General features: G+C 39.7%; 1 protein-coding gene and 1 long non-coding RNA gene across 4 annotated transcripts; one reads left to right on the top strand and one right to left on the bottom strand.

Annotated features, from left to right (window-relative positions):
- The first annotated feature begins 202 nt into the window (after positions 1–202).
- Positions 203–22,985, top strand: LOC113010027 (uncharacterized). Its single transcript, XR_003270275.1, has 4 exons — positions 203–998; positions 7,928–7,993; positions 21,160–21,228; positions 22,924–22,985. It is a non-coding gene; the product is annotated as an uncharacterized LOC113010027 (long non-coding RNA).
- LOC113010024 (unconventional myosin-VIIa-like) lies at positions 1,844–26,458 on the bottom strand. Of its 3 annotated transcripts, XM_026148798.1 has the most exons (50): positions 23,634–26,458; positions 23,411–23,447; positions 23,152–23,253; positions 22,894–23,046; positions 21,564–21,632; positions 21,367–21,482; positions 21,153–21,280; positions 20,912–21,054; positions 20,517–20,630; positions 19,894–20,047; positions 18,649–18,725; positions 18,439–18,558; positions 17,878–18,020; positions 16,911–17,121; positions 16,689–16,824; positions 16,426–16,592; positions 16,131–16,271; positions 14,750–14,908; positions 14,550–14,642; positions 13,889–13,983; positions 13,689–13,761; positions 13,492–13,593; positions 13,126–13,242; positions 12,889–13,032; positions 12,520–12,789; positions 12,266–12,421; positions 12,117–12,176; positions 11,878–12,002; positions 11,309–11,435; positions 11,060–11,179; positions 10,749–10,922; positions 10,386–10,613; positions 8,844–9,011; positions 8,632–8,749; positions 8,339–8,465; positions 8,054–8,211; positions 7,787–7,965; positions 7,413–7,528; positions 7,137–7,282; positions 6,757–6,910; positions 6,501–6,656; positions 6,041–6,146; positions 4,693–4,806; positions 4,436–4,523; positions 4,240–4,346; positions 3,954–4,139; positions 3,725–3,841; positions 3,561–3,644; positions 3,340–3,459; positions 1,844–3,200 (listed from the first exon to the last, which is right to left on the bottom strand). In XM_026148798.1, exons 2-50 carry the CDS (start codon positions 23,420–23,422, stop codon positions 3,105–3,107), a joined length of 6,369 nt encoding a protein of 2,122 aa, XP_026004583.1. In that variant the 5' UTR covers positions 23,423–23,447; positions 23,634–26,458; the 3' UTR covers positions 1,844–3,104. The 3 variants fall into 3 exon arrangements, with proteins under 3 accessions (XP_026004583.1, XP_026004581.1, XP_026004582.1); XM_026148796.1 differs by having other exon boundaries at positions 22,894–23,253; XM_026148797.1 differs by lacking the exon at positions 23,634–26,458 and having other exon boundaries at positions 22,894–23,253; positions 23,411–23,520.
- Positions 26,459–26,493: the final 35 nt, after the last annotated feature.

Raw genomic sequence — 26,493 nt, 5'->3', positions numbered from 1 at the left:
CTGTAAGTAGTACGTACAGTGTGCCAGTTTAATTAGGCAGCAGGGAGTGAGCGTGTGGGTCTGTGTGATGACTGAGTAAATGTGTTACAGTAGGCAGGGCTGTGGTCTTGATATACTGTTGTTTCAGTCTTGAACTAAAAGTTGCGGGGAGGAGGAGGGAAGGAAGGTATGGGGGGGTGCAGGTGGTGGGAGGATAGTGATGTGGTCTGGGCTATAAGGTCTTTTGTTCCAAAATTGGTGCAGTGCATCAAAATGCCTTTGCTGTGTTGTAAGGCAGCACACACACACAAAACTCTCTAACATTTAACTGTCTGGCCTACATCTCCCTCGGATTCCTGTCTAATACATTTATGTAACCTCGACATGTGCAGCTGGGAGTCAACGACTGTGCGGGGAAGCTTCCTAATCCCTAATATTTTTAGTGTTTTTAATCTTACGGGTTCAGATAAACATTCAAAGTGATAGTAAACACACCGCAAAACGGATTTTGTGTCTGTCAAACCCAGCTTCCCCTTGCAGTCATATTGCATCAGGCAACAGACGGAGCCACAAATGATCATACTGCACCTCATATGCACCTGCCCATGGTAACCTGATTTTTTTTTTTGTCACATGGTTTCCATGGTAACAGAGCAATCGTCTTGACAGGCAATCAGGAGGTTGTATAAGCAGTGTACTACATTACGCTACACTATGTATGTACACACACACAGAGTCACTCAGCCGTTATGATGTAATTCCAGGTATGAAACTGGAGTTGTGTTATGAGGAAAGGGCTGACGGCAAGCTGATATTCAAGAAGCAGCCACGACATTCCAGGAGCATCAAATGCCTGATGGAAAACCGGGAGTGTTGGCTGACATTTTACAAACTGCCTCCGGCTTGCCTATACTGCACACAGCTAAGGCCTGCAACAATAATGGCCTTTCAGAAAATAAGAAAAGTTTGACAAAGCAGAGGAAGTGAAGCGGAAAAGAAGTAGCCGCACAGTTGCAAAGGTATGACTTTTTATAACAGCTCTGGCATCCAACAGTTCAACGGTTAAAAATAAAAAAATATAAAACAAACAATTTTCTGTTTAAAGTATTTCAATTATTTTCAAGCATAGAAAAACTCGATCAATTATAAGAAAATAAAGAAACATTTAAAATACCTTGATACACGTTCAAAGTCCAGATAAAAGTAAGACAATTTAGGATGCAGTCCATGCCAACATCCTTCTTTCCTTATATCATTTTATGATATATGAATCAATCCAGTAATAAAAAAGCAGGTAGACTTGGAATAAAAATTAATGTACCTATGTATTGAAAATATTGAAATATAGTATTAGTAAATATATGCATCTGCAGTTATGTAGCATACTGTAGGCGACTACTCAATAAGGCTAAAAGTAGTAACAAATATGCTCATCAGAATATTTACAAGACAATCAAGAATCCTTCTGAAAAGGGAAAAACTTTCAAATCTCGCATCGTATGAAGATGACCATACCTCATGGACTAAAATGATTAGTTTAACTACAGATTCAAGAGACATTAGAAATAGTAAAAAAGTAATAGTAGAATCATATGAATAAAGTTTACTCTATAATACAATCTCAAATGAACAACATCACACAACATTATTATAATGAGTTATTATTTATTTAACATTAAATAAGCCAAAATGCAGTGTGTGGAAACACTAAGCACACCCTTACTGCTTTTATAGGAATTAAGAGGGTAAGTAGCAGCTAAGTGCTGCTAATAAAATGTACTTGATTCCTCAGAAAGTGCTGGCACCTCTGTAGAAAACACCTCATACCAACTGTGATGCACGGTGGAGGAGGGGTGATGATTTGGGCTTTACATCATGAGCTCATCTGTATACCAAAGTATTCTAGAGTCAGATGTGTGGCCTTATGTCCGACATCTAAAGCTTAGCCAAAACTGGGTCACGCAGCAGGACAATGATCCCAAGTATAGCAGCAAATCTACCACAGAACCACCGAAGAAAGAAAAGAATTAAGGTGTAGCAATGGCCCAGTCGAAGTGCAGACCTCAGCCTGATTGAAATGTTGTGGCGGGACTCTGAGGTGTGCATAAATGACTGCTTGAAAACTTTACTGAGCTGAAGTAATGCTTTAAAAAAAGAGTGAAGCAAAGTTCCTCTACAGTGATGTGAAAAACTGATAAAATAATATGGAATACGATTACTTTGGGTTATTAAGTTATTGGTAGTGTTGTTATACAAGTTACTGAGTCACAGGCTGTCATAGTTTTTCATGCACTGCTTCTGCATTTAGCTTTTTGTTAAATAATAATAGTAATAATAATGACACAGTATAATATGTCATTATTACCTAACCATACTGACCTAACTTTAAGACCTAGCAAGGACTGAATGTCTCGATCAGTAAAGAATAGTTTATCAGTTAGTTTTTTCCCTCCCTTAACAACAATCTGGTCTATTTTAGGCCACAGGCTTATTATAATGTTCTGGTTTGTTGCATAAAACACTACAAAGCATGTGAAGATTAACAGTTTGTTAACATGAATTTCACATATCCTAAACGTATTAATGAAAATGGAAAATACTTCCATGCACAAGGGTTCCTGTTTGTGAAAAGGGAGCTGCGTTTTAATGCAAGTGCACATATTTCTTGGTGAAAAGTGGGTTTTTAAAAATGTTTTATTTTGAAACTGATGGGAATGTGCGCTAAAAAAAGCTGTGTTTTAAAATGCAAGACATAAGAAGCAGCAGGGAAATGTAATCAGTGTTTTGTGAATTGCAAAATTTACTGTTAAATGTTAATCATTGTAGGAATAGGACACAGTTGGACGTCATAGTTTAATGCCATGACAGTTACATGAATGTCAGAGGAAGTCGTGGACATGCAACCGTTTCTTCACAAAACAGAATTTTACTGCATTTAAGGCGATAACAATGGAAATATTACAGTTTGAATGCTTGTTCATTAGAAAGAATTGTAAATGCTAAAATCTAAATGTACAAATTGATGAGTTTGTATTTTTAAGGATACAAATACATTCCTATAGAGACATTGGGCAGGAGTACATATAATCCACAAAGGTTAAGTCTATACTTCTGCCAGTGAAACCTTAAGAAAATATGCTCTTCCTGTGATTAAGGGGGGCCTGCCTTGCCTTTTCATACATGCTGACGTAGGATCTGAGGAGGTCTTCGATCGTGTGGGCCTGAAAAAGAAAAGAATGATTCTTTTTGTGCAAATCTTTCACATCATATTTTATTCTCCTTAACATTTATTGGCATTCATTCTAAAGGAAATTCTGTGTTTTGTCATGCATCAAAATACATTCAAAGCCCGTCACTCACATTTGGGGTTTCACAGACAAAGGTGATGCCCCTGAACATGGTGCCGATGGTCATCTGGAAGGAGTTGCCTTTGCTGAAATATTCTGTGATGCGGCTGAACTCGTGCATTATCATTGTGTCCTAAAAGAGTTTCAAGTAATGCAATGTTATTTGCAAATAAGCACAAATGACCTTAGGCTACTGTAAAAATATAAATATATTGTGCTTTTTATTGAACATACCTTTGTTTCTGGGTCTACTAAGCGAACCCCTTGCTTATTGATGCCGATCAGAAGTATAGCTGGGTAGCTAGATTCACATGTTTGCTGCAAATGAAACAACGTAACATCAGTTTCCTCAAATTCTTGCGGGCCAGTGTGTCTGTCACTTACTCCAGCTAACTCACTTTAACTTCAAAGAAGGTACAGCCAAAGGTTGGCCAACTTGAAATGATTTTTAGGAAGTCGATTTTGGCTTCGTCCACTGTGATGCCACTCTGCTGCTTGTATGAGGAGATGATGTGCTGCAAGAAAAACAATAAAGCATAAAATAGCCTTACACCGGAGCTCCAATCCCATCTTCTGAGACATGAAATAGACCATTTGGGGGGTGCTTCTGTACAATTTGTTCTTTACCTTCTTCCATTCATCAGGGGACATGATCTTTTGCTGGTCAGCAGGAACCAGGTCCTTCAACATTTTGGGGATCATGACGAACTGTGACATGTCTGATTCTACTTTGACTCTGAATAGGAGCCCACCCAGGGTAATCATGTCTTCTTTGGTGCAGTCGTGGTATCCCCGCAGGTACTTCGATCGTTCCTGCAAAGAAGCAAATTCGAGGTAAGATATCGTGACAATTATTCATCTTAAACATGAAAAGAATCTCAGTGAATAAAGAGAGTGGTTGTAATATAGATACCTGTGGGAAATGGAAAGTGAGATCTGCTTTCACATCTTTCCCCGGGTTCACATTGAACCAGAGCTTCCTCTTAAAGAGCACCAAGGAAGGTAAATTGGTCTGAGTGACTAAAAAAAGTGAGATTTACACTGATTAGATCTGTCAAGGCAAAGACATGCATAAAAAAAAAGTGACCGCAGTTGGTTTACTCCATTACCTTCTTTCCCCTTTTTTCTTTTTTTGGGGACGTCTGAGGTTATCTTTAGACTGTCAAAGAAATATTTATCCTCCTCCATGCTCACCGTCTAAGAATTGAAACCAAAAAAGCTTCGTCACATAAAGGAAAAAGATGTATTTGTTACATATGGACTGTATTGTGATATTGTGCATAGCATTTTTGTCTTTTCTATCAGATCACTGTGCAAGCTAATGTCTGATCGAAAACACTGAACTGACAGTGTTAGGCAACACCACCTTGGTTAGTGTTTTCAGGTACAGGCCGTATCCTTCAGGTGAGTACAGAATGAGCTGAGAGGCGATGCTGATGCACATGTCTCCAATTGTGGTTGTTGATGTCACCTCGACTATCTGCGCCACAGCAAGGACAAGAAATCATGATAACATTAAATCGACATTTAATGGCAAAACTGATTCTTAATCTCTCTCTTATGGTTAATACAACTCCAATGCCAAGAAACCTGTGACACTATGTTAAATGTGTCACAGCATTGATGAGCCAAATGTTTTTAATTTGTAAAAGGTCTGGACATCAGGTAGTTCAGCACCTGGACTCCTCTACTACTAAGCAATCCTGTTGTAAAAGCTTCAGTATGCAATTTTACATTGTCTTGCCGAAATATGCACAGACTTCCTTGGACGACACGTCATCTGGATGGGAGCATATGTTGCTCTAAAACCTGCATTGGTCGTTTCTTTTCAGATATGCAAGCTGCCAATTCCCTGTGGCATCAGAGATCCAGGCTTTTTTTTTTTTTTGCCTTAGTCCATTTTAAGAGAGCTTTATCCCAAAGAAAAAGAAGGCAGCATATCTGGAACATGGGATATTTGGTCTTCCCAGTTTTACATTCAGGAATAATATGCTGAAAATTTCCCACAATTTGCAAATGCAATGTTTTGCAGATGGTGAACCTCTCAGCTTTACTTCTGAGAAGCTCCGCCCCTCTAAGATGTTCTTTTTATACCCAGTCATGTTATTGATCTATTGCCACATAACCTAGACAGTGCAATAATATTCCTGCAAAGGTTTCTTTTTAGGTTTTCTAGCCTTTGCCAATTTTTTTGAGCTATGTTGCTTCGATCCAAATCAAAATGACTGAATATATTTCATCAAATAGCAAAATTTAACCCTTTCATGCAGAATTATGACAACCTCGATCAGGATTTTTTATTCATCTTTAGGCTTGAAAAGATGAATAACAATGCTTAAGAAAAAATCATGATCAAGGTTGTCATAATTCATGCATGAAAGGGTTAAATAACAATAATTACAATGAAACACATCATACATCTATAGTAATATTAAACGACCAGTAGGTGGCAGGGTATGGACACATCAGTGTCCAATGTAGTGGTTTATGTGCAAGTATATCATCAACACTGACACAAACTCAAGAAAACAGCATTTGGATAGTTGTCCACTGTAGTGACCACTATGCGTCAAAGGGGTAAACATTCAAGTTTAAACATTCAACATGATTTCATGTTCTATTGTGAATAAAATAGGGATTTATGAGTTGTGCAAATGATTGCATTTTTTAAAATTATCATTAAATCCAAAAATTGATTGAATGCAGGTTCTTACATCAGTTGTATCATCTGGGAAGTGGACTTTCTGGAAGATCTTAGGGCTGTTCTGTTGGATAGCGTCCACTTCTACGAAATGGGGAGGAAGATTCCTGGGCTTCTTACTGAGTATACAAAACAAATGAAGTTACACACACAAAAATATATTTATGTGGAATTTCAGATCACTAAGTTACAATACCGTGGATATGTTTTTAAAAAAAAAAAATTAAACTCAGTAAACTCAGCTGATAAACTTTTTTGTGGTTTCTAAAGTGTGCATTGTGGTAATTTTGGGGGCCAGCATTTACCAGAGAGTAGATTCTGTCAGTTAGATTTTCATCACAATTTAATACCAGTTTTAAAGCAATGCTATTTCTAAAATACGGACAACCACATTTTGAAGTATCAAAATAATCAGTAATTCTAATCTTCTCAGGATTTTTGTTTCTAAATAGTGTTCGTATCGCCAGGCTGACCTGCAGATCTCCTGCAGCCTCTCCAGGCAAAGAGCAGCCAGTGGGTATCTGGGCCGCGACTCCAGGAAGCACTGTGTGTGTTTCAATAAATCCCAGCTGGGCGGGAACAAGCCTGAACACAGCCACATCAGCTGCCACCCACGCTCCATACTCAAACTGAAGTGAGGGGAAGAAAGAGAAAACGATATGATGGAAATGGATTTTTTGTGATTATTGTTTTGGTGTCTTTCCGACACAGTGAAGCACACTGGAGAACCTGTTGCTGTTGGCGGTCATCTGTCTCATGATCTGGCAGTAAATTTCATCGCGCAGTTCTTCATGCTTTGTGGCTGGACCAAAGATCTGGTCGGTCAACTCTACGGGACTGCGGACATGTTTGATGGGGTAGTCGCCCATGTACTTCAGGATGGGTAGAGGCTAACGTTAAGGACTCACTCAAACGACATTAAAATTAGACATGGCTCTTTCCTCTTTAGATTACAGACAAACTGCTGAAGAATTTGGTACCATACTTTCAAATATCTGCCTATGTGAACCAACAGTATGGATGCTAGTTAAACTGTGGTTTAGTCATAAGAAAACATCTCAGCAATCCATAAATGCAGGTACCAGTTCATGTGTTTTTTAAAAGGATATCAGTGAAGGCACTGCAGGCCAGGTTGCTGAGCTCAGAGTTGTTGACCAGCACCTTCAGGAGTGGTTGCTTGAGAGGCTCTCTGGAAATGACCCACAGTTTCTCTCTGTTGCCTCCTTTGTATCCTTGCCGACCGCCACTCACAGATCTGCGAGGGACAAAGAGCTTAAATATCATCTGCACGAGTGCTGTTCGATTTGCCAAATGAAGAGTCAAACATGAATGCCACATTTTTGAGAAGTGGCGTTTAGCTAAAAATACAAGAGCCTCAGTATTACCTGAAATTCTCAAGGGCAAACTCTTTCAAAGAGACAGGGGCCACTGTTTCTTCTCCTTGAACGGGGTTAAGAACTAGTGAAGCTCTCCTCTTATCCTGCTTTGGATTGAGTTGTTCCTGAAGGGTCAGAAGCAATTTGCCAGATAAACTACAAGAGGGCGTTATGTGATGTGAACTAACAGAACTTGTGCATCTCTCACTGCATAGACTTAGAAGCGCACGATGAAAAATCTTCATGTCTGTAAAGATTTTCTGTTCTTTAGTAAAGTCTTTACCATTAAAACACCATTAAAAATGAAATCAGTGATTTGCCTATACCTGAGCTCTGATAAACTAGTCATAACTACTCAACATGTAAGGTAAAGTCAACTTTACCAGCATTTCACTAGTCGGCTCGGTAAGAGTTGGCAGGAACAGCAATATTTTCTTATAGACTGCACCAGAGCTGCCAGTGCGCTTGTTGGTGGCGATGAAACAGCTCTCATTAGGGGCACTTTTTTCTTTGTCTACTTGCAGGAGGTCACCTCGCTTACAAACCAGAAACAGCGGGTCATCTGCAGAAGCGTACAGAGACAGACAGACGTGAGTGTTTTGGTGTGCGTGACTGTATTTATGGATACTGAACATGCTGTAGACTCTTACCTGATTTGCTAGAGTCCTGCTGAGCGGTTGCAAACACTGAGCGCTGTCTCAGCCCTTCCACATTGTTCTCTATCAGTGTTACAATTTTCTCAGCTTCAGGAGACTTCAGGACATACTCTCCTGTGATCGTGATCAAGCTAATGGTCTGGGCACTGTCACTAAATGGGTCATAATCATCAGTGTCAGTTTTATTAGATTCTTTTAAAGGCACAATTTAAAAATCTTTTTAAGAAAGTAAATAGAGCAAATTTACATACACACAGACATAAAAATGTGAGACCGTACCTCTTCTCCTGGACTTTCCTAACTGCTATGTAAGGAATTTCATGAAGTTGCCTATTTCTCTCGTCCATGAAGAAGATGCCAGTCCAGTTTATAGCCACAATAAATCTGCTTTTGGGCAAAGGTGGTCCTGTGGACAGATATGGTGTTGCAGATTTTAAGTAGTGAATTGGAATTCATAAATGCTAGTTAGCAGAAGTAAAGTTTGCAATACAAATGTGTAACACGGCAACATTCACTTGTAAAAGGATTGTATATCCCAGCCTCTGTGTGAAAAAAGCTGTGCGCAGACTCACCTGACATCATTGTGACTTCAAAAAACTTTGAAAAGTGGATTGCCCACTTCTTGCGTGCGATGTCCACCAGTTCTCCTTTTACCTCATCCGAGTTTTGCCTCCCACTGACATAAGGACCCTACATGAGGTAACGACGATTGTGAGGGTGCCTTTATGAGGCGTTATGTTTTAAAACAATCCATGCTGACCATACATAAAATAGACTGATTTACCTCTTTGTGTGCTGAGCTGATGAACTGGGTCCATCTTGTTTTAGACTTGCTTTCAATAAGCTGGGTGGTGATGCACTCATTAACCACTTTGGTGACGTTCTCAACGCTATACTCGGAGCCAAACATGATGTAATAGTGCATTATTGCCAGCTGGATATAATCATCATCCTGAGTAGATAAAGTACAACTTTATTAGATACAGTTGACAAAATGTTTGGAGAACATCATGATAAAATTTATAGTAGAATAAAAAGTGGACAAATAAGAAATAGTTGACCTCACTAAGTAACTTATTTGAGCTGCAAAATATTTGAAAACTACAAAATGCCTGCTGATATACTGTTTAGCACCACAGTATAGTAAATTTTACATTTACAGTTATCTAGTTTCTTACTCTTAATTTGTTCATTTAAGAATCACAATTATTGCATTTACTCTAAAAACACAATGGATGAAAAAAATAAATAAATAAAACTTTACTGATAGATTTTCTTGTTTTCCAAATCCTTCCTTGTTCTTTAGTGAGACACAGGCAATAGAAACTAGCCGTGAACAAACATCTACAAATTTCAGGCTAAGCTAGTAGGAAATGGTTGCCCGTCTATGCCCATATGGAAAAGATATATATAAATCTTATAAAGTTTGTATCTGCCTTGTGTGAAACTTGTATGAAAAGCATATAAGAGTGAAAACAGATATAAGATCCCTTGAAAAATTATATAATGAAACTTGTATGTTTTGGATACTTACTAAAACAATGTATGAAAGTAATGCGAAAGTGGCCACTTTCATGAGTAATCACATATAAGTTTTTACTATTTCTTTTCCGTATGGGTGCGTCTGACAGCCACAAAGCAATGTAAGCAGTCAGCTATTCCATTTAAATTAACATCGGCTTTCACTTTCCTAGTCGTTATATTTTTCCAACTCTTTGGCCGTTACATACATCCCACCATGTATCCAAGCTAGTTGTTCACTTTCTTCTTCTGTCTGCCATTTGCTTAAACGTTAGCTAAGCTAAAGCCAAGCTAAGATGTCTTATAAGGCTTACAGGAGCTGCAAGATTGAATGAGAGGTTTCTGTGGGTTTGTCAGTTGTTCTATTGTTACAATATAAATCCTGATTAAAGAAGGATATTAAAATAATTATTCATGAGTTACTTCTCAGACTGCAGCAGTTTTACTGGCTTTAACTGTTTTACGTGATAAGGCAGCTAGCTTATCACTGGAAGAGACTGCAGTCCTTTACAAAACCTTGCCATGAAAATGAAGGCATTTTTATTTTATTTTGAAAGGGGAGTGCCTTGGAGGCTTTTTTATATTTAAGGTCTTTTAAGCGTTGGCCCAGCAACAATTAGTGCCCCTTTTGTGCTTTATTTTGTACATAAGATGAAAATACACCAGAAAAGTAGATGTGCATACTGCGATTTTGGAACTTAATAGCCTGAGTGTCATGAGCGGTGACTGTAAATAAAATGTATTATTATTATTATTATTACACACTGTTTTCCGTAATATTTCAGGAAAAAAGAAAAAGCCTTACCTTATCAGCAACGTACTCTCCTGCCTTGATTCCTTTGATGATCTGCCTGTAGATAAGATCTGTGCTGACTTCATCTAGTTTACTTTCGTGCCAGGGTGTGAACAGTTCCTTGCGGAGGGACAGCGACCATGGGGTATCCTTCTCCAGTCTGCCTTGCCTCCTCATCTCTTCCTCACACTGAGATATTGCATCTAGCACGTGTGCCCCAGAGTTCCCCAGAGACCACATCTGGTGACGAGAAGTCAGCAGAGTTTGAATGAGTGTGGCAAACTGCAATTCTTTCTGCACTGGACTAGTCAGAACCTACAGTCAGAAGATACAGAGTACCCAAGCCTTGATGTAGAATCAGAAGCTTTCACTGACCTTGTCATAGAGCCTAATGTACAGGGAGAATCCGTAGGTGTCTTTGAGACCGATGTCATTGGCCACATCTTGGCAGACTTCCTCAGATGTGGAGGACGAGTTCAGTTGTATTTCAATATTTCGACCATCCTGTATTGCCACAGTCGTATCAATGGGTTTCCTGGTCCTGGCAGCCTTTCAGTGCAGGGTAAGAAAGAAGAAAAAAACCAGTTGTTTCCAACCACAATTCAAATTTTGCTGCTGCTGGCCAAAAGTTAAAACTAAATAAACAGTGACCTCAGCACCATATTGGAGCACCTTCTGCTTTTTACCTGTAGCTCTATCCAGCAGGGCAACTCTTTTCTTGGTCCATTGGCTACGATACGTTTCAGGCGCTCAATGCAATACCCCCTGTAGTCATATGGCCCTCTGCGGAGAAAGTTCTCTAAATACTGTGAAGCACAGAACAGGACACAGTAAGCAACACGATAATACCTCGGCTAAATTCAACTAAAGTGGCATGACAAGGATTAACATGAAGTTTGAGGCAGGATTAATAAAATGACTTCATGTAGACTGACCTTCCTAAAGAGGTCTGTTGGAGGGAAAATCCCCAGACAGATGGAGAGGAGAATCCACCCTTGCATACGATTCCTCCTGTCATTGTTTTTCAACAGCTGTTTACAGATCTGACAATAGATCTCATCCCTGCACAGAGAGAGAACCAAAAAAATGAAAAAAGTAGGTAACATCTTAAAATACAGCCCATAACCACAGTTCCCTGTAATTAAATGGAATTGTAGTTATTATAATCGAAATGACAATGTAATCATATTTATCTACAAATACTTACATTTAAGTACTGCATATGTAATTTTAATTGATGTCTAAGTAATTTTAGGCAGCCTGTGTAAATCCCAGAAAGTTGACTCGTTTTCAGTGGGAGAAACCTTTCATCACACATCCAAGTAAATACGGCCCACAGCCCAAAAACTATAGCCCGTCTAGTAAGATGAGGAAATTATTGTTTTTCTGCAAAATTAGCATACAATTTCACACTACTTAAAATTACTTACACACATTTACCTACAGTTATTTACAGATATATCATATTGTTCATTCTTCAAAATACTTGTAAGGCAGCATTTACCATATGCCGTGTTTTGACAGAGCATAGCCGATGATGATGTGAATTTTTTCCAAGTCTGAAAGTGGCCTTTGCAGCGTGGTACCCTCTCCAATCATAACATCCTCTTCTCCTGTCAAGTTTTCTGGCTGGTTACGATGACAATAATACAAATAACAGTGATAATAATAACAATTGCCACAGAGTTTGTGTTATGAACCAGTGACAGAAAAAAAAGACAGAATGAAGAGTATTATAATCACCTCCTCGGGGATAGAAGAGGCTCTTCTGTCAAACTTTTTCTTGTTCTTCCTCAGTATTTTCTGTCCGAGAATGACATCATTACTAGAGGTTAAATAGTTAGATTGTTTTTTTTTTTCAGTGTAATAATAAGATATATGTAATAGTTTACCTGGTCCAGTCCCACCAAGTTGCTCAGCCTCCTGCCCTGCCTGCTGGGTGGAGCCTGGGGCGTGTTGCTTGATGCCACTGATATGGCATCTGAGGATTTGGGTTCTGGTATATCCCCCATGAAGCGCAAAATGATCCACCATATAGTCAGACATGCCTGGAGGTGAGGAGAGGAATGAGAAACTGTTTGTGAGGAGAGAAATCTCTTGGGTTAATAGTGATACGGCTGTGACTCGTTCCCGTCTGACTTCTCACCAGTGTGTCACCCTCATCGTCGTGATGCAGAAGAGACTTCTTGAGTCGGTAGGGTATGTGCGTGTGGCTGGCGCTGTCCTGGAAGTAACGCTGGCTGAACCTGTAGAATGAAAACTCATCACCGTCGTCCTCAAAGTCATCGGTCTCCTCCTCCTTATCTTCATCCACCGAAGGGGTCGGGGATATCGAGTTTGATGGTGGGGTGACTATCAACTCTGGCTCCAAGAGCTCAGAGATTATCTTTACAGGCTCTGGACTGCTGTGACTCGTCTTTGGAGGGAAAAGAGAATTTATACCAGATCTTAAACGCACACACTCAATGAAGAAAAAGTAGGACATGTTAACATGACAGAATTAGAATCAGCTAACCTCAGATTCTGAAGTTTCTTCGTCTGCTACATTGACTGAAGGCGTGACGGGAAGATCTTCGTCGTCTGAATCGTGCTCTGACTCTGACTTGGTTTCATTGTCCAGTATCTGTGAGACCTCCTCCAGCTGTTTTAAAACTAAAGCCTTCGAGACAAAAGAGACAAAAAGGTTTGAAAGTAGGCTCCTTTTCAGAGTGCAACTTGTGCAACTTTACCTTCCAAGATGCTGAGCACTCACCGTGTTCATCATGGACTCAACTTCCCTTCTGGCCAGCACTCCTCGCCTTTGCGCCTGCAGCCGTGTGACTGCCTCTCTCTTTTTCTTCAAGTCCTTCCTCGCCACATAGCCTCGTACCTAAACCCGATCAATCAGTGCAATTTAAAGCAAATTATTTAAGAAATAACAAAAATATCAGTAATTAATTAAATACACAACAACCGATATGTAACGTAGATTTTGATAAGATTTGATAAAATATCCTAATTTCACTATAAAATGCTTAAAATTTGATCAAATACAGCGATATTTTCCAATATTCCAAACAATAAAAAACAACTACTTGTAACATATTGCACTAAACAGTTCCTACATGAGAGTACATGCCTGTGCTTGTATGACGACTGCTGCTTCTCGCTGCTTTTGGTACTTTGCCTGGAGTTTCCGGCTACGGATTAGTGCTGCCAGCCGCTCAAAGCCGCGCTGAACCTGGTCAGACCGAAAGAGGGAAGCAAACCTGAGGTGAGTCCTCCCTAAACATCAAGGCAGCTACAAGCTCTGACTTCTATAAAAAGTTATTGAACCTTTGTTTTCATGTAGGCTCTCCAGGACCGCTGTAGCACCACGGCTGCCGAACGCTTCCTCAGAAAAGACTTTCTAAAAGAGATTTGAAGCAAAGAACTTAAGTTATTAAAAAGGTGTATTTTTAAGCCTTCATATGTGCAGTCCTTTCCTCTTATGTGTCCCCTCTGCACTGGATATGAATGTGTAGGATATCCTGCACCTGTCTCTCTGTCCAAGCATGACTCTCTGGATCACCAAAGCTACCCTGCTGAGCTCTTGTTCCCGCCGCTTTTCAAGAATAGAATCGTGAACATCCTGAAATAAAGAGAATTTCTTTTAAAAGACTTTCTGATATTGAAGAAAACTTCAATTGTTAATCATATTTCAAAAATGAATCCACATTAATGTGAATCCACATTAATGTAGATTCATTTTCTGCAATCATTCAAGAGAGATGTAATGTCTCTTTGATTTAGTGTTTCACTATGTCATGGCCACAATCATCTAAGGGGCAATCGTGGCTCAAGAGTTTGCAGTTTGTCTTGTAATCGGAAGGTTGCCGGTTCGAGTCCCGACTCGGACAGTCTTGGTCGTTGTGTCCTTGGGTAAGACACTTCACCCATTGCCTACTGGTGGTGGTCAGAGGAACCGGTGGCGCCAGTGTCCGGCAGCCTCGCCTCTGTCAGTGCGCCCCAGGCTACATTGTAGCTGTGGTTACAATGTAGCTTGCCATCACCAGTGTGTGAATGTGTGGATGACTGAATGTGTAAAGCACTTTGGGGTCCTTAGGGACTAGTAAAGTGCTATACAAATACAGGCCATTTACCATCTTGTGCCTTGAGAAAAAGCTACAATACAACATGGTTAGAAGTTTTCAGCACCTTTAGGAAAACTTTGGTATTGCCTATTTTCCATTCGCCCTCCCTTTCGATCACCGCCTCACAGATGGCTTTACAACAGGCCAAAGCAGACTCCTGGAGAGACAGTAAAGAATATATCAGTTAAGAACTGATGAGAGAACCCAATAAAAGACTCATTTTCACATCTTGGGTTCCAAAAACAGGATGCATCATGACTTAACGGTATTGGGGTTGCAGACGGTCGTCTTCAGGAGCACCCTGTAGCGCTTTAAGAAGTCGTCGAACGTGTGTCGAATGGGAAATCCCAGCTTCCGAATACGGATGGTGTCGATCATGCCGGAGTATCTCAGCTGACGCATACACAGCTCTCTGTCAAACACCTAGAAGAGAACAAATTAAAGTGGTGATGAATATTCTCTTAACACAACAACTATCCAACCTTTTTATTTTTCAGGCTGGACTATGGGGTGATTTCCACATCTACAGTAAATGTCAGCAGTTCATTACTCTAAGCTTGATTTGAGTGTGTACCCAATCAAATGATCATCCAAGCCGAATTTGGCACATGTGAATATATCCGTGTGCCAGATTTTGATTCTATCAAATTTCAAATCTACCCAATGTTTATTCTCACTGTTTTATTTTTTTACAACAGCTATTAACCTCAGAGAGGCTGGAAGAAAAGTAAAATACCTCTGAGGTATTCCATCTCAAAAATGTTTTCAAATTTTATTTTAACATTTTTTATGGTCCCGAGTTTGAACATATATGATGATTGCTGTGAAATTTTTTGCTCAAATACTTTTCAAGATCTATTTTTTTGAAAAATGGCCCGTCGACCCACCGGATATTTTTTTCACACTTTGAAATATGTGGTAATTTTTGAACATGAATATCTAAAAATCTATTGAAGATAAAACCCTGGAAAATTCAGTGCTTTTTTCATAGCAATCCTTACATATGCTCAAACTTTGGCTCATTAGAATTTTAGGTAAATTAGGGAAGGTCAAGCAGAAAATGTACAAAGCATTTGCTGATTTGAGACTTAATGACCCATTTGAATTTGAAGTGGTCCTGTGTGGACCACGATCACCAAGTAAGTGCCAGTCCTGCCAGCAGGTGCTTGGATTTCACAGGAGAACTGTGACACGTGGCACTGTGGACTAACAACGCTTTGCCACAATATTGGTCAGGGAGTTCAGAATGTGTGAACTTTTCGTGACTTCTAGTCTAAATCCAAAGGGTGAGAAAAGCTCAACAGATACTAGCGCAGCATTGTACTTTACTCTCTGTGATATCAGGTGATATTTAACAGGAAATTGGCTCCGTTGGTTTATGGCACAAAACAGAATGAGCTCTATTGCAAATGGTGGCAGTAAACATAACAAAGCAAAACAAAACAAAAAACACAGCAACATCCTTATTATTTCGGGAAATGACAGGATTTAAAGGAAATGTCTTAATTTCAGCAAACAGTTTGCTGAAATACACTAGTTTGTCACAAGCTTCCCCCTCATTTCCCTTTCTTAGCATACATGATTGCTCAGTTTACACAGCAACTGTATGGTGTTGCCATGGCGGCAGAAGCAGTTGCACATTCACCTCAGATTGCTTGCCATTGTTGGGTTTGAAACAGCGGATGAAGAAAGGCTGGCAGGCAGACAGAGCCTTCATTAGGGAGTCCAGAGACTGCCGGAATTGGCCGCTCAGTGTCGGCACTTGTTTGCGAGTGTCAGCCAATCCCTGTGAGGATGACATGTGACAGAAGGAAAAACTCAAAAATGAAGTCCTTGATACACCTGATCAAATAAACATTGGCAGCGTTATGAAACTAAATGACACAGGAACATTTATTGCAGTTTGCCCAAGGATCAGACATGACTTTATCCTTTCATACCCGCAGAGAGTTGCTTGGGGTCATGATGAACTTTTTATTTTTAACAGCCTTAATCCCATTGGTTGACAGTTCAGACTCAAATATGTCACGCAGTAGCTTATTGGCAGACATGTCAAGCATCTTAATGATGTCCGAACTGACAGCATCCCTGTTCTTTTCCAAGAAACCTGAGGAAGGAGAAAAAAGGCAACAACAAAGTATTACTGCGCTCATGAGCACCTTGCGTTGGCTGAGGTTTTAATATTTGCTGTTTGCTTGCCTACCATTGGAGTCGTACTGAACCAGGCCAGCGAAGTGACAAATCCCAAAGTTTGTGTCACGTTCACTCCTGGAGGCGATGTAGTTCTTGTGTCCTTTGTGGTGCTGGTTCAACTTCTCTAGCATCGTAGCGTCTGTACCCTAAGGCCAACCAAGTGATTCTTTTGAATAAAAAAGCTTCTGCAGCAGGGCAGAACCTTAAATAAGAAACCTCAGCAGAAGCATACCTTTGGAAAGTGGCTCTCTTCATCAACAAGAGCCAGCACATTACATTGCATTCCAGCTAGAAGGTCGAGAATCTTCTGATTGTCGCTAAAGTTGATGTTATCCCACATGACGCCCTGCTTCATGTACTCCTTCTGCTCGAGCTTGAAGATGTGGGCCACGAAGAACTGCTGCAGCTTCTCGTTGGCAAAGTTAATGCAAAGCTGCTCAAAACTGTAAAATAAACGATGGCTTGTAAATAGTGATAACTGTGAAAATTAGATGCCTTAGTATACCACGAAATGTCTGATCGTCTAATGTTTCATAAATATGTCAGGGCGGCAGTGCAACGGCTGTGAAAGCTTAAAGATATCTGAGAAATACGTTTGACTCAACTAATCGAATGGATAAAAATGAAGATACTGGTAATGTACACTCACAGGCCACTTTATTATGTACTTTATTGGGTTCAGCTGCTTGTTTCCTTAAATATCTAATCTATGCTGCTTTGCATCAACAGTTCAGGCTAAGGTTATTGTAGCTGAACAATGCTAAAGTGAAAAAGAGTGCTAGACTTTTTAGTTAACTAAATTAAAAAGATAAACTAGAGTTTAGAAAAAATCAAACTGAAATGATTTTGTGAAAATAAAAAATATATTCTTGTTATCATAACTTGTCTATTAAGGCTTTGACAAAAATGTTTATTGAGACTTTGGAAGTTTATGAGCCTGTGAGTCACCTGCTATCAATTTTTTTTTGTTTCTTAAATTGCAATGTCAGTACTGATTTTGTAAAACCTTGCTTTTGGCATACGCCCTAACTACAATAATAGCTATAAAGAGTAAAACCAACACTGAAACTAATAAAAATTTATAACAACAATAAAAACTAAACTAACATAAACTAAACTTAATTCAAGATGAAAAGTCAAAATGAAAAAAATATCTGATGAAGTACAAAACAGGAATAACAGAAAAAAACCCTCCTGACCTGTTAGTGTTGAAGTTCTCGAAGCCAAAGATGTCAAGCAGGCCGACGGACAGGTAGGCTGATTTGGAGTTGCTGGTCAGCTTCTTGTAGATGACACTGTTGATTTTCTTAACAATCCATATGAACAGCTTATTGTAGATCGCCTGAGAGAACAGAAACCCAGCAGAGTTACATTTTAGTGGAGTTCTGAAACACGCAAACTGTTTATTCTTTTCTATATTTAATTGTTTCTTTTGAGCTCTGCACCTGACCCACATGTTGGTGACGATGCGTGTGGATTTTTACACGTCTTGTACCTTACAATCATAAGAAATCAGTCAATCTACACTGAAGCTCATCAAGGAAAAGTAAGACGAGAGTTTTCTAAAACATGCCGAGTAACTGTAGCAACGCTGTAAGCACCAGTCAAAGGTTGGAAACCATCTGCTCTATCACAGTGAAACTGGAACGCTTCCTCATAAAGTACAGCGTGCAGCATTTACAGGGCCCAGGTTTCTTTCATCCTAAGCCAGGAACCAATAAGGAAGCAGTGATTTAAAATTGCTGGCTCTCCCTCATTACCTTCACAAAGGCGTCTCTGCAGTCAGCTGCCTGTTCACAGCTCAGAGGTTTAGTCACCATTTCGCGGTTGGTCTTAAAGGATCGATGAGTCAGATTGGTCGCCAGGGTGGGCTTCTCCACCTTTAAGCACAAGAAACAGAAAAAAAAACCTTTACTAGTGCTATTTAATAGCAAAGTAGATCTTACCTGCTAATAGAGAAGGAGACCCACCTCCAGTAGTGATGCCGCCACATTGAAATGTTCTGATTTGCTGACTTCACTGGCTTCCAGGTTATTTTGAGTGTTGGCTAATGGAAACACAAATTCACACATAAGACACAAACAGCACAATAACAGCTGTAAGGAGTAATCCTGTGAAATGAGGTCAGTGTGAGTTTTAAAAGATATTACAACCAGTCAGGAGATTTAACCAAACCACTTCCAACTACACAAGTACAAGTCACAAATGTATCTAGCTTGGAACATAAAATAATGCTAATGCACAAATCCAACAGATGCATCTAGGGACCAAAAGCTGATGGTGAAATTAATATTCTTTTGGTTCTCTGGTGTCAGTGAAACAAAGAAACTTTCATTCATTCCAAAACAGCTGTTCCAAAGTTCTAACCATCCATTCGCTTCCGCTTATCCTTTTCAGGGTCGCTGGAGCCTATCCCAGCTGTCATAGGCCAAGAGGCGGGGTACACCCCGGACAGGTCGCCAGTCTGTCGCAGGGCTAACACAATGGGACAGACAACCATTCACACTCACATTCACACCTAGTGGTAATTTGGATTATCCAATTAACCTATCCCCACAAACTGCATGTCTTTGGACGGTGGGAGGAAGCCGGAGTACCCGGGGAGAATCAACGCAAACACATGCAAACTCCACACAGAAAGACCCCGGCCTGATGGTGGAATAGAACTTAGGACCTTCTTGCTGTGCGGCAACAGTGCTAACCACCGTGCTGCCAAAGTTATATGTAAAAAATCATGACACTATCTCTCAACTTTGTTTGGGAAACGGTGACATGAGCCAAACCAATAAACCAATAAATCAACTTCTCCATTTAAAAAAAAAAAAAAAATTTCATTGACAAATTCAAAGTGTAGAAATGATTTAGTCTTATTCAGGTGCTCACTGCTATTCAGTTTCACTGTTGTATAACTAGCTGCCTGTTTATGGAACATTAAATCCGTTCACTCATTTAATAATAGATCTGAACAGACTGCAATCTGCCATAGGTATCATCAGGCCTACTGATGCTCTTATTTATTATATGCTTGTTTTTTGGCACTGAATCAAAATCTAGCATTGATAAAATTAGGAATGGAGATATGTTTGATTAAACGTTAGGCAACACTTGAATAGCTGTTCTGCTGAAATCTGATAGGGAAATGATTTTAAAGATAAACTAAGCTCCATTATGTGCAGGCTAAAATCTTTACATAGTTTCTAACTCTGTATCCTCACCCTCAAAGCAGACGTTTCCCAGGTGTAGTACGGCCGCCAGGAGCTTGAAGATTTCATGACAGTCTTTTCCTGAGAAATTCAGCGTTTTTAGGGCGGAATTAATACGACTGTAGTCTTTGGCATCGTCTCGTCCTCCACAAGCAATGCAATTGCCCTGAAGAGTGAGAGACAAGATTTAGAATAGCTAGGAGAAAGCAGGGGTGTCAAACATAAGGCCTCGGGGCCAGAACAGGCCTTGCAAAGACTCCAATCTGGCCCACAGGACAGCTTTGGAAAATGTGAAGGGGTGCGTAGATTTAAAACTTTTCATTGTATTTTCATAAGTTTTACAGCTTTGCCAATTAATAATTAACAATACTGCAATTTATACTACACACTAAAGTAAATGACTAATAGATTACATGACATACAATTTCTTATTTTTCTACTATCTAGTGTAGAAATGTCTGTTTTGTTTTGTTTTTTACAAAAAAGAAAAAGAAAACTTGCTGTGAATTAATAAAACCTTTAAAACTACAGGACAGTCTGGGCAATGAACTAGCAGAATTTTTTCCATAAATTACACGACATCACAATAACTTCACCAGCAATGCGGGCAGTCACAGCCTTCCTTATTGCAATACCTTGGTAAGGAATTTGTATTCCTTGGCATTCCCGAGGCTCAGGCGTTTTTTCTCCTCTGCTGAGATTCCTGCCAGCAGGCAATAAAATATGTGGTAATTTCGCTCCTCCAGAGCCTGAGGTTGCAGAGGAAAAAATTAATCATTAGTGTTACAAAATGATAAACTCACGCAAGTTTTTATGCGGGCTGGGTGGGAACATGTTTACTTTAGCTTCACTCCTCTTGTTGATGGTACTGATAGTGACAATGGCAACAGCAGCACACGAGATTAAGCCAACAACAGCACATCGACTGAAACAAACTCTTCAGACGTAGCGTGTTGTGTTTTTACTGGTTTACCGCACATTCCCGCCCCGTGGAGAGATAACAAAGGTTGTCTTAACAGAGCTTACTCACCTGACGACAGACACGAGACTTTTCCAGAAGATACTGCTCCACGCGTGCACCCTCAATCACTCCATCCTTGTTGAAGAAGATTTCCAAATATTTCCCAAAGCGGCTGGAGTTGTCATTGCGGATTGTTTTAGCGTTTCCAAAAGCTGAAATGCAAAAAGAAAAAAAAAGTTGTTGTTGTTCATCCATGCCATAAAGACAACATTTAATAATGACTGTGCACTCTTTGGCTGGTGTTTTCTACCTTCTAGAATCGGGTTGGACTCCAGGATCTGCTTCTCAATCCGCTGCTCAGAGAGCTCACCGCTGACGGCTGCCAGGTACTGCAGGATCAGTTTAGTGCTCTCGGTCTTCCCTGCTCCAGACTCCCCACTTACAGAGATGGATCAAATCAATGAGCAGTTGTAAAGAATCAAATTCAGATATTAAAGATCCTCAGTGATATAACAGACGCTGACCTGATGATGCAGCACTGGTTTTTTTGATGGCGAGTCATGTTAAAGTAACAGGCCTCAGCGATGGAAAAGATGTGGGGCGGGAGCTCTCCCAGTTTTCGCTTATGGTATAACCTCACCTGGAGACAAAAAGGAGGGTACGCGTGTGAAGTAGATCACTGCGATATTACAGTGAAGTCATCAGCTGCGCATATCCTTACCTGCTCTTCTGTGTATATTGGAAAATCTTTGTATGGATTCACGGCCACCAGCACCGAGCCCGTGTAGGTCTACACAATCATAGAAATGTTGCATTAGAAAAGAATCTCCTTCAACTTTCTCCACTTACTACGTGTTTATAAACAGTCAATAGTTATTATTAATCTCTGGCTCTATTCCACAACATCTCCCTGAATCTGAGAGTTTTTCCTTCCCACTTTCAAAGTGTTTGCTTATGGGGGTCATCTGATTGTTGGGGGCTTTCTCTGTTTTCTGTGTATTATTGTAGGGTCTTTACCTTACAAAATAAAGTGTCTTGAGGCTGTTGTTGTGATTTGGTGCAATATAAATAAACTGAATTGAACTGAATTGAAAATTTAACCAAAATGATGTTAAGGGTACATCCTGTGTGTGGAGTGACAAGATACTTAATGTTGCTCTTGTCAAATGATCCAATGCTATTTTCAATCACGGCTAAAAACAGAGCAGTTATTAAAGTTATTAGAATGCTTACTTATATCTGCTACTTATGTCTATTCATATCCATCTCATTATGTCAGACACTAAATAAAAAGGTAAGAGTATGAACATTTCGAAAGTTTGTCCACCGGACCTGTAAAATGATAAATGTTACAGTGTCTGTGTTTTTATTTGCGACTCAGTAAATGTTTTTTTTTTTTAACTCTTGAATAAAAAATGTACTGTCGCTAGTAAAAGATAGTGAAAATTAAATGTTCGACAGTGAAGTTTGTGCAAATTTGGAGTCTGCCTGGAGATTTAAAATGTTCTATTGTTCTGATTTGCCACAATTGAATCAAAGTTGATTAAAAGAAAGAAATCCCAGCGAGAGAAAGCTGAACAGCTCATGTGAGGCTGGAATCAAACATCAAGGGAAGATGTTTTAAGGTGTTCTGGGAGAAACGAACCGTTACAAATTAAAGGAATATTTCCTATAATCCATTATCAGGCCATCCAATTGTTCTTAACCACTTATCCAAATCAGGTTTGCAGATCCCTGCTGTCTTTGGGCAAAAGCGTTAAGTGTCTATATCAGGTCATTCACAGCGCGCTGGCCTCATGATGTGTAGATATTTTGAAAATTGAGTTGAATGAACCAAATCCATTTTACTTTTAATCTGCTTTTTATCCTCAGCAACTGTCTTCTCTGTCTTGTAATATATTTTTTCTATATTTGGCTCTGGGAGACGCTTTGCTGTGTCATGTTTATACAATGACAGTAAAGATAAAGATACTTGACTTAAAGTACAAGCGTCCAAAGCATGTAGGAACACTGGCGACAAAAATCATTTTTTCCTTCAGTGTGTTGCTCACATAGATGATGCCTTGTCTGTGTCTGAGCAGGAGGTTCCTGAGGAGACCGGCCTCCGTCATGTCCCCGAGTTTGATCATGTCGTCCACCCCCTCCACCGATGTAGGGTGCATGATCTTGAGGGAGGCTTCCTGCTCCGGTGACAACCTGCGCTCCTGAGGAAGGGTGAAAACGGGAATACACTCAGCAACATAACACCAACTGTTGCCGTTTTGGGATGTTTGACTTTTACCCTGTGAGAGTGCAAAAGCACTGTTTACCTTTCCCTCATCGTCCACCAGCAACCGCTGACCCGACGGTGTTACTTTGACCCTTGCTCCAATGGGCACCCCTATGCTCGAGTCCACCCAAACCCATTCCCCCTGAAAGCAAAAGACAGAAAGATTTCACGTTGTCCTTCAGGGACACGGGACTAGGTTTCAGTTTACGGGAACACAAAGTGACACTCGGTGGGGCGGCAGTTCTCTCAATAAAACTCACATCTCCAAAGTTATTATCTCGAGTTTGTTTCAGCCTTACCTTTCTCAACATCACAAGTTTCTTTTATTTCTAGTCCCTGGAGAGAAAAAGAAAAAGAAATCCATACAATGAGTTGCAATTACCAAAGTACTGACGATTTAAAGGGTTTCTTTTGGCTTTTTTAATCTGAACTGTTGTGTTCAATGTCAGCGCTCAAGGTGTGCAGCGGTAAAACAAATCACAGAGCACTGTTAATGTCACCGTTAAAATGAAAACGGTCTACCCGATGATCCTTTGGTGTGGGATCTTCATTAATTCCCGTCTCGTTCCTCGTCTTTGCGTCTTATAGAATCCGTCTCCGTATGAGGAAGGATAAAACTCAGCGTGCCTATGAGTGACAGAGGTTTTATGACGCTTTGACTTTGGACTGACTGTAAGAGGAGGAAGAGAAATGGATCGCTTACTCAGAAGTGAATAAGGAACTTGTCACAGTGGAGTGATGTGTGTCTTTCTGGGCAATTTAGGGGAGCCCATCCAAATGTTTTTCACCTTGAACTTGCAGTATTCCTACTGAAGCTTATATCAGGTTACATCCACTACTACTACTGTACAGGACCAAATCTTAAAATGCACAACCTGCTGAAATCAACAAATCGTGCATCAGCGTGGTCATGCAGGTCATGTTGTTTAAATAAGAAGTTAAATAAGAAGATAATACATTTATTAAAGGAGATTTTACATAAATGTCCTTGGTGGTGGATTTACCAGGATCATATTGGATGGATGTTTATTGAGACTTTGGACCCTGCCTGTGTAAATTGTAGGAGACACAGCTGAGCATCTCCCTGCTGCTGCAATAAAGATGTAAATATGAGATTAGACTAGAGAGGGATCAGATTTCTGCCACAACAGTGTTATTATCAGCATTCTTGTTATCAATTAAGCCCTATTGTACGCAACAGGGTGTGGGGAGTCCACCATTGTGGCTGTGCTGGGTCTTCAAGAGGCTAATCTTTCCTGACAGTCAGAAGTTGTTCCTTAAATCATCAGGAAATCGCTATTAAAGTTTCATGGGTTTAAAGTCATGACAGTATACTTGGCTGATTGCTCACAGGCGTCAGCCCGTTCAGCTCTGATAAGGAATTCCCTGCTAACCAGTCACAGTTAAGAATGGAAAGCCTTGTAAAAGCTTCATCACGACAGTGCTGCATGGCTCTGGGTAACCTCCCACAGATGGGCAGTGCAGCAATGCTTATGTAATTTAATGGGGTGTGGTTTAATTGTCTTCAAACCTGGCTGCTTATGACGTCAGAAAGAAAGGTGAACTTCTGGTCTCTAGTCATCAGCCTGATCTTTGACTATTTTCCTAATGACACGATGGAACTGACGCACTGAGACGATCATATCAGGAAGGTTTCATTTTAAATGAAAATCTGTTCCTCATACATATAAAATAAAGGTGGGGTTTTTAACTATAAAATGCCTTGAGTCTAGGTTTTTATTGCTGCTGTGGTTCGGTATTTGCACTGGTTTGTGGTGACTTTGACTTTGTTTGCAGACTATTTGCATTTACTGCAATGACATTATGGTCCTGAGGCTATGGGGCAAAAGGTAGAGGTGCTGTAGGTCAAAGATGGCAGTGTGCATGTGTGAAAAAGAGCCCAGCAACAATATCAAGAGAAATAGATTTTTCAGACCTATTTAAGCCTGATATTTGTTTTTCTTTCTGTCCTCGTGGTGACGAGTTAGGAAGGTGTTTAACCTTTACATACTGTTCATACTTCATGCTTTCACAGTATTGGCCAAGAACTCCTTCACAGACACTCCCTCAGTGCTGACCCGTAAATCTGACCTACAGATTTCTTAGAATGTATAAATAGTCTGACATAAATGAATGGATGATTAATTTAAGTTTCAGAGAGAATACAGGGTGGATTTTCTAGGATTTATAACACTCATTTTTCTGTGAATAACATCCATTTTCACACAATTTCATGCCCCGTTTAAAACATAAAAACATACAAGAAAGGATTTAAAATAAATTCTATTAAAAGGAAAAAGTGTTGGGATTTAATAGACACCCATGTATAACCCTCTCATTAGCCGCTGTCTTCATTGTTAAATGATAGAAAGCCCACATTTATTATCAACATTACCAGCTAGTCTACAAACTACTAGCACTTTCCAAGCAGTAGTGAGGAAACCTTGTGTGTCAAAACAACTCAAATGTGATCCAAACAGGACACAAAGGTTAACGTGGAACGATCATAAAGATTTCAGACTATATTTACATAGAAGCGGATTCCACTAAAGCGGCTTTGCATGATCTATAATTCAAAATAATCCTTGACTTTTTATTGGGCCCTCTCAGGTCATTCTCTCTCTCATGTTTGGTCTCTGCCCCCTTCCTTCAAGCCAAGTTTCTTCTGAGTAAAATAAAAGTAAATCATATAGATGTCATCCTGCCATACCTGCCTAGATCCCCTTCAAGTTATTCACAGATCCCGCACTGTCCCGCTGTCACCCTTTGTCACATTTAGTGTTTTTATATTTTTTATTTATTATTACTCTAATTATCATCACTAATACAGGATTTTTCTCTCGGAAACTCACTCCGATAGTCAAGCTTTCATTTTCTTTCCAGTGTTTCAGGGAAATATGCAAATTTGAACAAATGTTACACTTACCACGAGCATGTTGTCTATTTTACCTCATGGAACACATTTAAACGTTAAAACAAACAAACAAAAAAGCCCACAACCCCCCTCAGTTTCATAAAGGCCATATTCAACCCAAGGAAAGGGTGTGGGCTATACACTATCAGTAGTTTATGAAGGTAGGGTAATCAATTGTTGCATGGTGGTGAACTACAGTGGACAAAATCTTATCTTTGAGCTGTTGCAGTACGTTTATCACAAATTAAGACACTCCTTGGCAATTTAAAAAAAATAAAAAATAAAAATTTCTGTGTCGTTTGCTGTATAAACTAAACAGAAGCAGGCAGTGCCTGTGTGCTAATGGTGATATATTAATGGACCCTAAAATAGCAGCTGATTAATGTCTGACTAGAAGTTCCTTTCCTTAGTTACAACCATTAATTTAAAAAAAAAAAAAAAAAAAAAAAAAAAAGCAGGCATGATAAA

This window comes from Astatotilapia calliptera, chromosome 18 (genome assembly GCF_900246225.1).
Source record: "Astatotilapia calliptera chromosome 18, fAstCal1.2, whole genome shotgun sequence".
NCBI lineage: Eukaryota > Metazoa > Chordata > Actinopteri > Cichliformes > Cichlidae > Astatotilapia > Astatotilapia calliptera.
The sequence above is the reverse complement of the archived record's forward strand: the minus strand, read 5'-3'. Positions and strand labels throughout refer to the sequence as shown.